This window comes from Emys orbicularis, chromosome 1, assembly GCF_028017835.1.
Source record: "Emys orbicularis isolate rEmyOrb1 chromosome 1, rEmyOrb1.hap1, whole genome shotgun sequence".
NCBI lineage: Eukaryota > Metazoa > Chordata > Testudines > Emydidae > Emys > Emys orbicularis.
Genome location: NC_088683.1, coordinates 69,349,563 through 69,363,838, shown reverse-complemented (window position 1 = coordinate 69,363,838; position 14,276 = coordinate 69,349,563). Strand labels below are relative to the sequence as shown.

General features: G+C 44.2%; 1 protein-coding gene across 1 annotated transcript; it reads left to right on the top strand.

The window, feature by feature from the left end:
* The first annotated feature begins 233 nt into the window (after positions 1-233).
* On the top strand, positions 234-1,097 carry LRRC10 (leucine rich repeat containing 10). The gene has a single exon (XM_065397500.1). The coding sequence runs from the start codon at positions 234-236 to the stop codon at positions 1,095-1,097; it is 864 nt and encodes a 287-aa protein (XP_065253572.1).
* Positions 1,098-14,276: the final 13,179 nt, after the last annotated feature.

Below are 14,276 nucleotides of genomic sequence, written 5' to 3'. Positions count from 1 at the left end.
ACAGGGAAGATGGCCTCTTTTCTGTGTGTGTGAGAGAGACCTGTTCTCCGAAAGTCAGGCTGTCTGCACTTCCCATCACCAAGCACTCATTCCGTTATCAGCAACATTTCAGAGCTCTTGAGATTAATGACTGTTGCCATGTAAACTGTGCATTATAATGGGAAGAAGGAAATACCAGCAGGACAGTGCACAAAGTAGAAACGAGGGAGAGTTCCTGATGCTCCGGGTTCCACATGGTAGCAGTGATTTTAAATGCAGACAGTTTCAGTATGGGCAACACACTGAGAGCAATCATTGCCTTCATCCCTTCTGATGACTGCCAGAAATACCTCCTGGGAGACCTTGAAGAGATGCCAATTGATAGAATGGTGGATCTGAGCAGCAGGCAGCTGAGGAGATTTCCCTTGCATGTTTGTTCTTTCAGGGAGCTCGTCAAGCTGTACCTGAGTGACAATAACCTGCACCAGCTGCCCCCAGAGCTAGAACAGCTGCAGAACCTCCAGATCTTGGCGTTAGATTTCAACAACTTCAAAGCGCTGCCCCTGGTGGTGTGCACCCTGAAGCAGCTGTGCATCCTCTACCTGGGCAACAACAAGCTCTGCGACCTGCCCCAGGAGCTCAGTCTCCTGCAGAATCTCAAAACCTTGTGGGTTGAGTCCAACTGCCTGAGCCACCTGCCCGAGGTGGTGTGTGAGCTGAGCCTCCTCAAGACCCTGCACGCCGGCTCCAACGCGCTGCACACGCTGCCCGCCGGGCTGCGGTGCCTGCAGGAGCTGCGCACCATCTGGCTCTCCGGCAACCTGCTGGCTGACTTCCCACCGGTGCTGCTGCACATGCCATTCCTGGAGGTGATTGACGTGGATCGCAACGCCATCAGGTCCTTCCCCAGCCTGGCTCACCTTCCCGGCCTCAAGCTGGTGATCTACGACCACAACCCCTGCAGGAATGCGCCCAAGGTGGCCAAGGGGGTGCGCAGAGTGGGGAGGTGGGCAGAGGAGACCCCCGAGCCCAGGAAGCGCTCCGAGCTGGGCAGGGAGGAGGAGACTGACAGCAAGGAACCGCCACTTCCCCCTGACAAGCAGCCCCAGCCCTGCTAAGGATCAGCCAGGAGGCTCTTGCTGGTGCTGCTGTGGGCAGCTGGCAAATCGTCACCTGCGCCCTTCTCCTCTGGCTGCGTGGGATTTGCGCACCTCCAGCTGGTTACAGCAAAAATGCCTTTTAAATAGAGCGTTTCTTCACCTCCTGGTACCTCAGCTGTTAAATGCACACGATAGTGCCTAGACTGTTCTTCACAATAGTATTTTAGAGGCCTGTATGATCTGTTAGTAGGTGTAGCTATTTAAATAGATGTGCCAGCAAATTTCTCCCTCTTGTCCCAAAAGCCTCCTAACTTAGGGCTAAAACCCAGCACTTCCTTTGTAGTTTGAGCAGGTGAAAAAAACTGTATAAAGCCGACCCTTTGAAGCGACGGAACGGATTTTCATCTAGCAAAATCCCTTTTATTCCAAATGCCGCCTAAGGAAGCATGACTGAGTGAGTTTTTCCATCCATTGATCACGCTGGAGCACTCGTAAGTGAGCACTAGCTGCCGTACCCGTGACGTAGCCTGTATCAAAAGACGTGTTTCTCATGCAAATGATGAAAGGGATCTCAGCAGCTTGTCAAGACCCCCTCTTCTGCCTGGAAAGAGGGTGTAGCAAAGATCATTTGACTGTCCCCAACTAACACCTAAAATGACTAGACTAAGCCTGAGAATGAGGTTTTTATGTTTTATGTGCCTTTGCCAGCACTTTATGCACAGTCATTTCTCCATTCAGTGGGGTGGGTTTTCACACTTGCAAAAGGAGTTGTTTTGTTTTGTCTTTTTAAAGGAAGATCTGATTGTAAAACTACAAAAATTGGCAGGGCGACTTACAGGTGTAATATCTAAATATGGCCCCAAACCTGCAAACACACCTATGCTTAACTAGAGCTAGCCCCGGCCTTCAATGGGACTACTCCCCTGCTAATGTTTGCACAACTGAGGCCTGTACTTCTGCCACCACACTTGGAAATTTACTAAATTGCCCCTTTAATTTAAAAGGCATGTTTTGCACTAGTGTGCCCTGGGTAACGATAACTGACTCAAAATGGGTTGTAGTTATGTCTACTAAGTTATACTTGCAGAGACTGTTCTTTTGATTTATAGTATTTTTTTATACTCCGCACCAAACTTGACATGTTAATGGGGTTTCACTGGACCCGAACAGCTACCTGTTTCTGTCATCTTAACAGCACAACATACACAAATGACAGTTAATTTTCCATAAAAGGTTTGAATAGTGACTGTTTAATGTCATTTACATTCTTAAAAGAATATTTGGAAAGTAGAAAATCAGTTAGTACTTGCTGTCTAATTAAAGTTAAATCTGGATTTGGATCTGGCTAGTACCCACCTAGTGTGCTTCCTATTTATTACACTAAATGAATTGGAGTTGTACTCAAGTGCCTATAGCAGAGGGAAACTGTATTGCTCTGGAATTAACTGGATTACTTTTCTCAAAGCCTTTGCCAAATCTTGTTCTGCCAAACTAACAATCATTTCTTTAGTGAAATAAAGGGAATAACATTTGGATTTTATATATGAAGACGCATGCCTGCTTCTTGTTTCCATTAGAATTATTGTGACTCTTTTCTGTTTGGTCTAATTGGGGGATCTTTCCTTTGCTACACATATGAAATCTTATTACTGGGCAAGAAACAGCAACTTTTTTGTTTTGTATATCGATGTAACATTAAAATATGCCCAGGCTGTACTGATTGTCTACTATAGCATTCTAGAACAGCCCTTTCACTGGTTGCCCTAGGAAGAGCTGCTGCAATATTTTATTCAGCTTTGGGCATCATTGACATCGTTCTGACATAGTTTAGATCAGTGGTGTCAAACCTGTGGCCCTTGAGGGTGACTGAAAATTATTTGTGATTTGAAAGTATGTTCCCTAAGCCATACCCCATAATTAAAATAAATAAATAAAAACGGAAGGATTTAAAGCAGCCCTATCATAAGGCTACATTTCTGCCTCCTCTTGCCACTCCCCTTGCAATTTTTGAACAATACAAGATTGCGACTGTACCTCACCCCGTCCTGGTTTGATGTTTGGTGCTGCAATTGATAGAGTTGGACATTCACATTCACAAGAGCTATTTATGGCGTTAGACCCTTAACTATGTTTATGACCCCCCTCCTAAATGACCACAATCACTGCATGTACAAATAGCTGCAGTGGGGAGTTGGTGACATTGATTGTTACTGCGAACACTCACCCGTCACTGCTGGTGAAAGTCATGTCTGTATTTGGACTGATTTAACCTTTTGAAATGCTGTATTGTAAATAGATTGGCGGGTTTAATACCAACATCAGCAAATAGGACTTCAGATAGTCATGTAAAGTTATTAGAGCCACAACCCAATAGTCACTTATTTTACTATCATCTTTTGATATGCTGATAAATTCACACAAAGTGAACACCTTAGAAGACTGGACTCAAGCCAAGCTTTGCAGCTTCAATAATTACATAAGGGAGTTCTATACTAAATGGCGAGCCATTTTTTCCCTATAATAGTCCTTACAAGTAAGAAAGTACAAAGCTGGTTGTAGGCAGTAACAATGGCAACTCTACAAAGTTAATATTCAGTATACATATTTTAAAAAAATGCACGCACAGCCTTGCACTTGAGCATTTAGTTTCTCTTTATTTTTCTCAGAGTAGAATAAACCAAATCGATGCAGATTTCTAAACAGTGGGAAATCTATATAGTTTGTATTTATTTATATTATAGTAGCAGCTAGAAGCCCCAAGCTGGGCAGGCTGAAATCGTATAGGCTACAACAGAGGTGGGTCTGAGAGATTTGGAGAGAGTAGTAGCCTCTTCTCTCTTCCATATGAAACTGAATTGAGCCTAGAAGGCAGCATCCTGCTCTGACAGATATAAAAAAGAAAGCAGCCCTAATTTGAATAAAATAGAGATTCCATCATTGTTAGTTTCCAGATATATCTGAGAGAGACAAGTTTGAGGATGTGACGCTCCATCTTAAGCTAGCTGGCTGGGATGCTACTCTTAGTTTTGGTAGCCTGAAGCTCGGCAGTGAAAATGAGGACCACCTTTCGGTACCAATCTTAAATTTTTATCTCATGGCTACACGCTTAAAACAGAGGTGAGAATTGAGCAGACATTACAGATAAAGCGAGTCAACTATTACAGAAATATATGAGTTTTTACGGTTTCAGTGGTAGCTGTGTTAGTCTGTATCAGCAAAAAAACCGAGGAGTCCTTGTGGCACCTTAGAGAGTAGCAAATTTATTTGGGCATAAGCTAATGTCACAAGCATTATTTTTCTTTCTAGCTGTAATGGATAATGCACTACCAGATCTTAACCCTGTGTCACTACTCCAAGACTGAGTATTCTCCCTGTAACTGTGCAGGAAAATATCACCTATGGGGGAATAAATATTTATTTAGTAAGCTGCTAGAAGATCTGCAGTGTTTGAAACATCAGACAGCTGGCAGTGGAGCTGGAGTAAGGGGCAGAGCACAAATGCAACAGTCAAAAGTGCATGATAAATGCAATTACCACATGAATGTCATCACATAGAGTATACTTACAATATTTGAAAACAATGTATCTGTAACAGATAGTAAGTAACACAGTTCAGTCTATTTAAACAATTCTAAGATTTTTCCTATTGATCTATCACATCTTTCCAGAGGATGTTGTGTTAGAACTCCAGAGCAATATATACATATCAGAAGATATGTAAATTTCAGCTAAACACTGCTCTATCTTAAACACCTGTCCCTGAAATGGATGAGACAACACACAAGTCTCTGGGCAAGATTATTTTGAAATGGTTCCAAGGTGTCCTTTTCTAGATAACATCAACATTTCTGTCTTGTAGTTGGCAAGAATAACTTTTTCAGGCCAAATGTAACCATGTGATGAAGAGCACCACCTCAGAGTTTTGATCATGAATAACCTTCATAAGAACAAGGAAAAATCACAAAACTAGGAACTAGCAACTGAAACGGAAAAAATAAAACCACTTATAGGAAAGTGTTCAACAAGAATGGCAATGGTAGGGAGGGTCTCTGACATTGCTTCTAGGAAGGTGAAGAGGGCCCAGGGGATGTACCAAGATATCCCTGACAGGAGGCCTAAAAATAACAAATAGTTCCACTTATATGTGATGCTAATTCCTCTTGTTCCCAGATTACAACAGCTTCTGAGCAAATCATTCCCCCCCTCCTCCCCGGGCCAACAGGAAGGCTCCCTTCAGCACTTAGGCAGCAGCAGCTCCTTTTTAAAGGTCACTGTTCTAGTTACTGTAATCTAGTGCCTGAGTTCAGAACTACTAACCAAGTTATCAACCAATAAGGCCCCTGTATTGCACAATTTCCTTTGGCCCCTTCCCTTGCTGTACAAAACACACTTTCAATTTTCCATTTGTCTAGGAGACACGTTTGTGAAGAAAACCTTGAAGACACAACTGAGAGCAACCGCTACAATATTGCCCTTCCTGCATCTAGAACCTGGCCCACAGTCTTGAGACTGGATCAATGGTGCCAATTCAGGGAGACTGTAGTGCTACTAAAAGTGCCCATAAATAATTGAGTCTACTTCCTGTCCTAACAAATCATTCTCTTAAATAAAGTATTTAGTTCTGCCTATGACAAAGACAAAAGAAAAAATGGGTACTTACCTGTACAGAAACTGTTGTTCTTCAAGATGTGTTGTGCACGAATACCTTCCACTGTAGGTAAGTGTATGTGTGCCCAATGCATTCAAGTTGGAGACTTTTGCCAGCAGTACAACTAGGTGGTGCACGTGCCCCTGCTCTCCTCATGCTGTCAGGTGAGGGCATAAAAGGGGCCACTGCCTCCCTCTCTATTCCTTCGCACCACTATACGTAATGTCTGAAGTACCGGGAAGGTGGGAGAGTCATGGAACATATCTGCACAGCATATCTTGAAGAACAAGAGTTACTGTTCAGGTAACCATTTTCTCTCCTTCAAGTGATTGTCCATTCCACTGTAGGTGACTCATCAGCAGTTCCCTTACAGGTGGAGGGACTTTGGATTATCTGAACAGAGACTAACACCAACTTGCCAAAATTGGTGTGTCACGAGCAGGGATCCTAGTTTCCCCCATAAAAAGCCACGTTTTTCCACAATTAAAAGGAAATGGTGAACTTCAGTTTCCCTAGCCACAATATATACATTCAGTTGAGCAAAATGTTTTATTGATACAGTGGAACCCCATATATCCGATCTAACTGGGACCAAGGCCAGATTGGATAATCAAAAATTTGGATAATCTGGAGAGTTTCAACCGTGAGAGGTAGGGTTCCCACTGTCAGCCCCAGTTCAGTTAATACAGAGAGCCAAATAATGGAGGCTCGGATAAACGGGGTTCTACTGTATATGTTTTTATTTTTTCCACAAAATGTAAAACTAAAGATTCTCTATAAAAATGCAAATTCTGTGTTTTTCCATGACAAACCGATTTATATTCACCATAGTGATATGATTATAATTATGATGCATCTTGTACAAAATATGTCATGTGAGGTGTCAATGGAAAAGTTAGTTTGCTGCATATGAATTATCCTATTTGTATGAATGTCTCATTTTTGTATCTGGAGTTATGAAAATTGACTATGCATCTGTATTTCAAATGTGCTTGCTCCTGGGTAACTCCCACAAGTTAGTTTACATCCAATCTAGCCAGGGTCTATTCAAGGTAATGGCCCTTGAGCAAAAACAATGGGCCATGGGAAAAGCTTAGCCTCACCTGATGAGCTTTCCTGTTGGCGCTTCAGCCAATGTATAAGTAATAGCTGCTATGACTCATCAAAGCATGCAAGGGGCAGGTGACTAGATCATGGGATACTGGACTCCATCTTGTGCCTGTGTTTTTCCACTAACTGTGCTGGGGACTTTGCTTGAGACAATGAAGTTCCCTCCACCTGGAAGAAGCCATAAAAGGGGGAAGTGCCATCACCAGTTGGCCTCACTCCCCTTACATCTCAACACCATAGGAACAAAGACTGAACTGGGAAAGAGGGTCCCAGGCGGGGAAAGTAGAAAACCCTGCCTGTGTATGGAAGCTCGGTGGACTGTTTGTACCAACAGGGTGAGACACTGCTTGATTCAAATCCTGTCTAGTTTATAGAATTTAGATTGCGATTTTCTTAGGTAACCAACTTTAATGTGTATGCTATTACAGATCACTTAAAATCTCTCTGTAGTTAATAAATTTGTTTTATATTTTTTTTACGTAAAACAGTGTTTTGCTAGAAGTGCTTGGGGAATCTGCTCAGAAACAAAAACTGGTGCATTGAGGGGCAGACCGGGTAATACTTACACTGGTCAGGCTTTTGACTAGGGCAAGCTCTGGGGTCCTAGGCTGTGGAGCGGGGGTGAGAGGAAGCTGGCTGAAGCCTCTCTATTGTTAGTGCATGAGTGGCTGAGGAGAAGCATTTATGCAACTGAGCTGGGTGTGTTCCTGCCTGTGTAAATGTTTGTGTGAGTGCAGGACTGGGAGCAGTCTGCAACTAGTCACAGCTTCACAGTGTGAGAGGGGATCCAGACTGGTACACCAGAGGGCACAGCAGTACCCCAGTTCCAGGTTGTAGCCCAGGGAAGTCTGTCACAATGGCAGGAGTGGGAAAAGGTACACACAGACAGCCATGTTGCTGCCTTGAGTACACCATCTACTGGAACTACGCTAATGAAGCGTACAGCCCGGTGGAGCAGTTATTCTTGGTGTAGGAGAGACTTTAGCAAGATTGTAGCAGATCTTAATGCAGTCAAAAATCTAGTGTGAGATTTGCTGAAAGGACACAGACTGACCCTTAGTTCTCCCAGCATAGGCTACACAAAGCCTGAGGGAAGTCCTGAAGGCTCCAGTGCAGTTCAAGTAGAATTCCAGAGCCCTATGAACATCCCAAGTATAAAGAATTTTCTCAGCTTTAGGTGAAGGGGGTTTGAGGAAAAACACCAAAATACAAAATGTTTGGTTTAGATAGAAAGCTGACATTAACCTTAGACAAACTTAGGAAGTGGCCTAAGGGAAACCTTATCTTTGTGGAAGACTGCGAAAGGAAGGTCAGTTAGAGCCTTATGTTCTAAAACTCTCCTTGCAGAAGTGATTGTCACAAAAAACCTTTGTCTTAGACCAGGGGTGGGCAAACTTTTTGGCCTGAGGCCACATCGGGGTTCCAAAACTGTATGGAGGGCTGGGTACAGAGGACTGTGCCTCCCCAAAAAGCCTGGCCCCCGCCCCCTGACTCCGCCTCAGAACCCCCCACCCATCCAACCCCCCTTGCTCCTTGTCCCCTGACTGCCCCCAACCCCTATCCACACCCCGACAGGCCCCCCGGGCCTCCCACGTCTATCCAACCCCCCCGTTCCCCGACCCCTGACAGCCCCCCCAGAACCTCCGCCCCATCCAACCCCCCTCCCTCTCGCCCCCTTACCATGCTGCTCAGAGCAGCACGTCTGGCAGATGCGCCACCCGGCCAGAGCCAGCGCCGCCGCCGCGCTGCCTGTCAAGAGCTCGCAGCCCCGTCGCCCAGAGCACTGCTGGCACAGCGAACTAAGGCTGCAGGGGAGGGGAGACAGCAGGAGAGGGGGCGGGGGTTAGCCTCCCCAGCCGGGAGCTCAAGGGCCCGGCCGGACGGTCTCGCAGGCTGGATGTGGCCCAGGGGCCATAGTTTGCCCCCCTCTGTCTTAGACAAAGAATTAAGTTGTAGCCATAGGGTCAAAGAGGGGGGCATCTATGAATTTGGAGAAGACGAGATTTAAATCCCATAGAGGTACGGGGCGCAGACAGGATGGTAAACATTGATTAGGCCTTTCAAAAATAGAGAAATGAGCAGATAAGAGAAAATGGAAAATTCATCTATTGGCAGATGTTGTATTAAAAAAAAAAACCCAGCTGAACTCACAGAACTAACTGAAATGCCTAACAATTTCAGGTGTAAAATATAGTCTAGCATGTGTAATCTCCATGTGATGGGTTGAGAAATGCTGGGATTGCAACTAAATCAAAAATCTCTTCTACTTCACTGTGTACGTGACCCTAGAGGACTCCTTTCTGCTGCTTACCAAGATGGTCTGAACTTCTTGAGAGCACAATTTTTTGCAAATATTCAACCAGAGATCACCCATGCCATAAAGTGGAGAGCCTTCAGATTGGGATGCAGAGACTTCCCTTGATTCTGGTACAGAAGATCTTTGACCAGCAGTAAAGTTATGGGCGACTGGAGGGAAAGCTGATGGAGGTCCATGAACTTGTACTATCTTGGCCACATCAGTGCAGTAAGGATTAATCGTGATTGGCCTTGTTTCAGCTTCTTGATCTCCCTCACAGTCAGAAGAACTGGAGAAATGAATATAGGAGATGACTGGACAATGGAAGAAGAAAGGCACCTGTGATGGAATGTGGGCTGCAGCCTGCCCGGGAGTAAAATCTCATGCACTTGTTGTTCAGGTTGATCGTGAACAAGGCTAATACTAGGTACCCCCAGCAATGGAAAAATCTGGAGAACATCCTTCCTAATTGTCCACTCCTGTTGGTCTATGAAAACCCTGCTGAGGATATCCACTTCCATATTTCTCACTCCTAGAAGGTGAAAGACCTTCTGAAAACTTTGGGTCAAATGTACAAATTACATAGGATAACAGACTCCTGGTACAGTTGAGGTGATCTTGCACTTCCCTCTTTGTTCAGGTAAAACATGGTAATGTTGTTGTCTGTAAGAACTTGTAACATCCGGTTCTGGACAGTGGGCAAAATATCTCACAGGCCAGACTAAGAGCTCTGAGCTCCAGTGCATTTATGTGCAGTGAAACTTCCTGGGGTGACCAAAGAGCTTGTCAGGAGTTGGCAGAGATGGGCTCCCGAATCTCTGGTTGCTGCATCTGTTACAGAGTCATAATTCTAGGGACAAAAACAGAACTCCTCTGTACACAGAGGAGGATGGATGCAACCACCAATCGAGAGATGGAAGCACTTGTTCAGGTACTCGAATTTGCATTTCCAGAGGGTGCGGAAGGATCATACACTGAACGGAGCCAGACCTGCAAGAGCAAAGGTGAAGTCTGGAGTTCGGTAGTATGTGCACAAGGTCATATGGCCCAGGAGCTGAAGGCAGGCAGGCACGCGCTGTTGTCATTGGGATGGACTTGAGGCTTTTGGAAAGAAATGCTATAAATTGACACCTCACCTTTGGAAGATAAGCCATAGCTGTTCTGGCATCATGGTCTGCTCCTATGAAAATTATGCACTATGTTGGTTATAACTGTGATTTGTCCAAATTTAATTTCAGGCCTAGATGGGAAAACATTGGTCTGATTACTAGAATGCTATTTTGGACCTGGTTGCTTGATGACATCGTCCAGGTAAGAAAATATTTGAACGCCCAAGGAGCAGAGGTTGCTACCATGCTACCACTGCCATGCACTTTGTGAAGACCCTCACAAAGGGTGATGACAGACCAAAGGGAAGCACAGTGTACTGGTAATGGTTGGTACCTACTACAAATCTCTGTGGCAGGGATGTATCCTCACATGGAAGTATGCATCGTGTAAACTGAGGGCAACAACTGATCTTCCAGGAAACGATAATAGAAGCGAGGGTGACCATCTTGAGCTTGACTTTCTTGATGAAATGGTTCAGCTTTCTTAGATCTAGAATGGGACGGAGGCTACCAGATTTCTTTGGGCCAGGAAGTACCAGGAATAGAAGCCTTCTCCTCTATATTGGTAAGGAACTTCTTCTATCGCCCGCAGTTCTATAGGAGACCATAGTTCTTGAAGTAAGATGGTATCATGAGAGGGGTCCCTGTCTGACAAGGGACGAGGAAGGTGGGTTGGGAAAGGGGAGGGAGATGAATTAGATAACTTATCCCTCCTTTACTGTGCTGAATGTCCGATGTGATGTTTTCCCAAACACAGAAAGAGAGACAGGCCTGATCTGAAAGGAGATACCACCAGTATGCTGTCCTCAATTGAAAAGTCAAAATGATTGCTTCGAGGTTGCAGTACTCTGGTGAGAAGGGCCTGCTGCAGCCAAAGATGGCTGGTGATGTCAAGGCAATCCTGAGCTCCTCTTAGGAGCATACTGAGATCTCTGATGGAAGGAAGATCTGGAGTAATTTTGTGATCGAACTGTTCCCTTTTCGCAACTGGAGTATAAACTCCTAATTAATGAATTATTGCCCAGGAGTCTGTGTGTCCATATAGCATAGTGTGTTTTGGCAGAAAACAATTTAGATCCCTTAAATTGTAAATCTTCTATTAGATCATGCAGCAACTTTGAAATGCCAGAAGACTGCAGCCAGGTAGAGCGCCGCATGGAGACTGCAGTGGCCACAGAAAGCGAAGTGCTATCAATGGCATCTATTGCTGCCGGAAGAGATGTACAAGCTGTAAGATGACCCACAGAAACCAAAAGCCAGAAACTGTCTTTATATTCTTCTGGCAACTTATCAGCAAAGTTAAGATTTATTTTGACAAGAGCCTGACTGTATTTTGAAAAAAGTGTGATAATTGGCGGCTCTCATTTGAAGTGTGGCAGTGGAACAAACCTTATGACTATATAAATCCAATCTCAAATTTCTTATCCTTGGGAGTGGCCTTAATTTGGGATTGAGGAGATTGCTTATTAGTAGCTGTGACCACTAAGGAGTCAGGAACTGGAAGGGTAATGAAATAGCCAAAATCTTGTTGAGGGACTGGATATCGTCTGCCTGCTTGTTTAGCTGTAAGAGGTATAGAGGGGACTGCCTGAGTCTTCATTGGCTCTAGCAAGTTCTTATTGATAGGAAGGGCAACGCTTCCTGGAGAAAGAGTCCGTACAATATCCAGAAGGCTGTGCAGATTCTCCACCTGCACCCCCCTATAGAAGTAGTCTCCCTCCTCCTGGGTCCTGGAAAACTCAAATCATTGAGTGGGGTGTCAGCTCTAGATTAACTGCTTTGTTCCATGAAGATGAAGAAATGGAGGGGGAGAGAATATCTAGTGTTTCCTCCAATAATTCTCCCTCCTCCATGGGATCCAGCACAGCAGGTTGATGTATGGTAGCAGGATACTGAGAAGAGACATACTAAGAAAGCAGGAGAACTTCCTCCTAGATAGTGAACGAGACAGAGATCTAGAATCTCTTGGGACAGCCCAAGTCCAGTAAGGCCATGGAGGATATGGTACAGACTGTCATCAGGGCAGGGGACCCCAAGCTGGAGTCTCTCTGTAGGGAAACCAGTCCTGGTATTTAGGACTGGTAGTGGAAGACCTGTAAGGTGATCTGAAAGAAGTCCAAAGATGAAACATAAGTCCCTTCAGAATAGGAACAGTTCTCATTGGGGTTCTAGGTGGTCTGGGTATCAGAGACACATGAGACTCCAAATGTCGATGAATTGATTGGCGCCGACATAACCACAGAGCACATTTACGGTGCTGGGTGCACTGACAGCACTGGGAGTATCGTTGAAGTCAGATGTCACAATGGTGCCTAATGTGTCGATAGTGGAGCAAACACTTAAGTTGGCTGCAGCAAATGAGCATCAGGTAAGGAAAGACAAAGAAGCTCCCTTGCCAACAAGAAGGCACCTCAGGTAAGTGTATTGGCACTGATGGTGGCAGTGGAGCCAAGCACACAATTAGCCAAGGGTAAGAAGGACCCGGAATGGGTGAAAACACTGGTCTCAGTGGTCCAGAAAGGACTGGTGAGCACCTAGATGTGTGAGGTCTCAAACTGGAGGACTTACCAGAAGGTTTTCTGGGAGAAAACCAAAACTTACAGGTTTCGTTAGTCAGAATATTTGGAACATTTTGAAGCTGACACAAGAAGACGAAGCATGCTAGATTTAGAGTTCCCTGTGTCACAATTGGGGCCCAGCTCAGGTGCAAGTCACGTTGCCTTTTTCATAAAGTGAATCTTAAGATAACTGTCTGTTTTTTAGTCCTGGTGGGGAAGGAGGTACAAATAGAGCATCCCTCTCTCACCAAGATGGATCAAACTTTTCTTGTGCCTATCTGTGACAGAGAAAACAGCCCAGCATGTGGCACATTGTTTAAAACCCTAGGACTTTTTCCATAATAAATTCCTCCAGGAAACTGCTAAACTTTAATAACTATCTGAACTACTAAATACTAACTATACCTATATATACTAAAGCTATGGAATGCTGGCTAACAGACGCAAATGCTACATGGAGCTCCCACTGTCTCCACAGGCAATTAGAAGGAACTGACAGAAGCAGCAAATATGTCCCTTTTATGCCCTGTCCTGAGAGTAGAGAGCAGGGTCACATGCACCACCTAGTGGTACTGCTGGCAAAAGTCTCTGACTTAGTGCACTGTCACAAATACACCCATCTACAGTGTAGTATGTATGCACACAATCACTTGAAGGAGAACAATAAGATTTCTTTTGTGTAAGCACTGTTTACATATACACAACATTGCATTTGCAACTCAGTTAACTTCAGATTCTCCCTAATGCCAAGAGCTAAAAACCCCTTCCCACCACTACTTCCAACAGTGCCAATATTTAAACTAAGATGAAGTTTTAGTCTGAATACATTATATGTAGTGAATGTTTAGATAAATGCAGAATGACCTAAGTTACATACACCAATACTAGTGCCAGCCACGATTAACCATACATGTATTCTTAACCATCATTTTAATTCAAGCAGCGTCAGACCTTGCAAGTAGTTCACTTCTGCTAGATCAAATTGTCACCTACCAAACAGGATATATAAGAGAGTGAGCCTATAATTAAAGCAAGGTCTTTGTGTGCAAGCAGAAACATTGCTTATCAATTGAAAAAGACATAGCAAAGGAAATTTAGACAAGCCCTGCTTTACATGGGGGCATGCTTCACATTTATTATCCAATCACAGAAGGAAATGGAATGAGAAGTGGGAGAAATGTTGTGTGCTAGGAATTTTGTTAAAATATGCAAGTGTGCTAGTGCCCTCATTTAGAATAGGATTTCAATGTACGCAACAGCACATATCTAAAGGTAATAATGTTCTAACATTCTAGTGTAAAGAAAACACACTGTCTAACGCATACTGAACTCTTTAGTATGTGTTAAAGGCAGCATGTTTTGTCTCCACTGGAATCGTTTTAAATGTGCTGCCATCACATCTTTAAATCCTAGTCTAGACAAGGCCAATGAGGGGATCAGATAAGAGTAGCATTACTTGAGTTATTTAAATTTGGG

What these genes read in the sequence shown, in the direction of transcription:
- LRRC10 (XM_065397500.1), top strand. Translation starts at nt 234, where the DNA reads ATGGTAGCAGTGATTTTAAATGCAGACAGTTTCAGTATGGGCAACACA.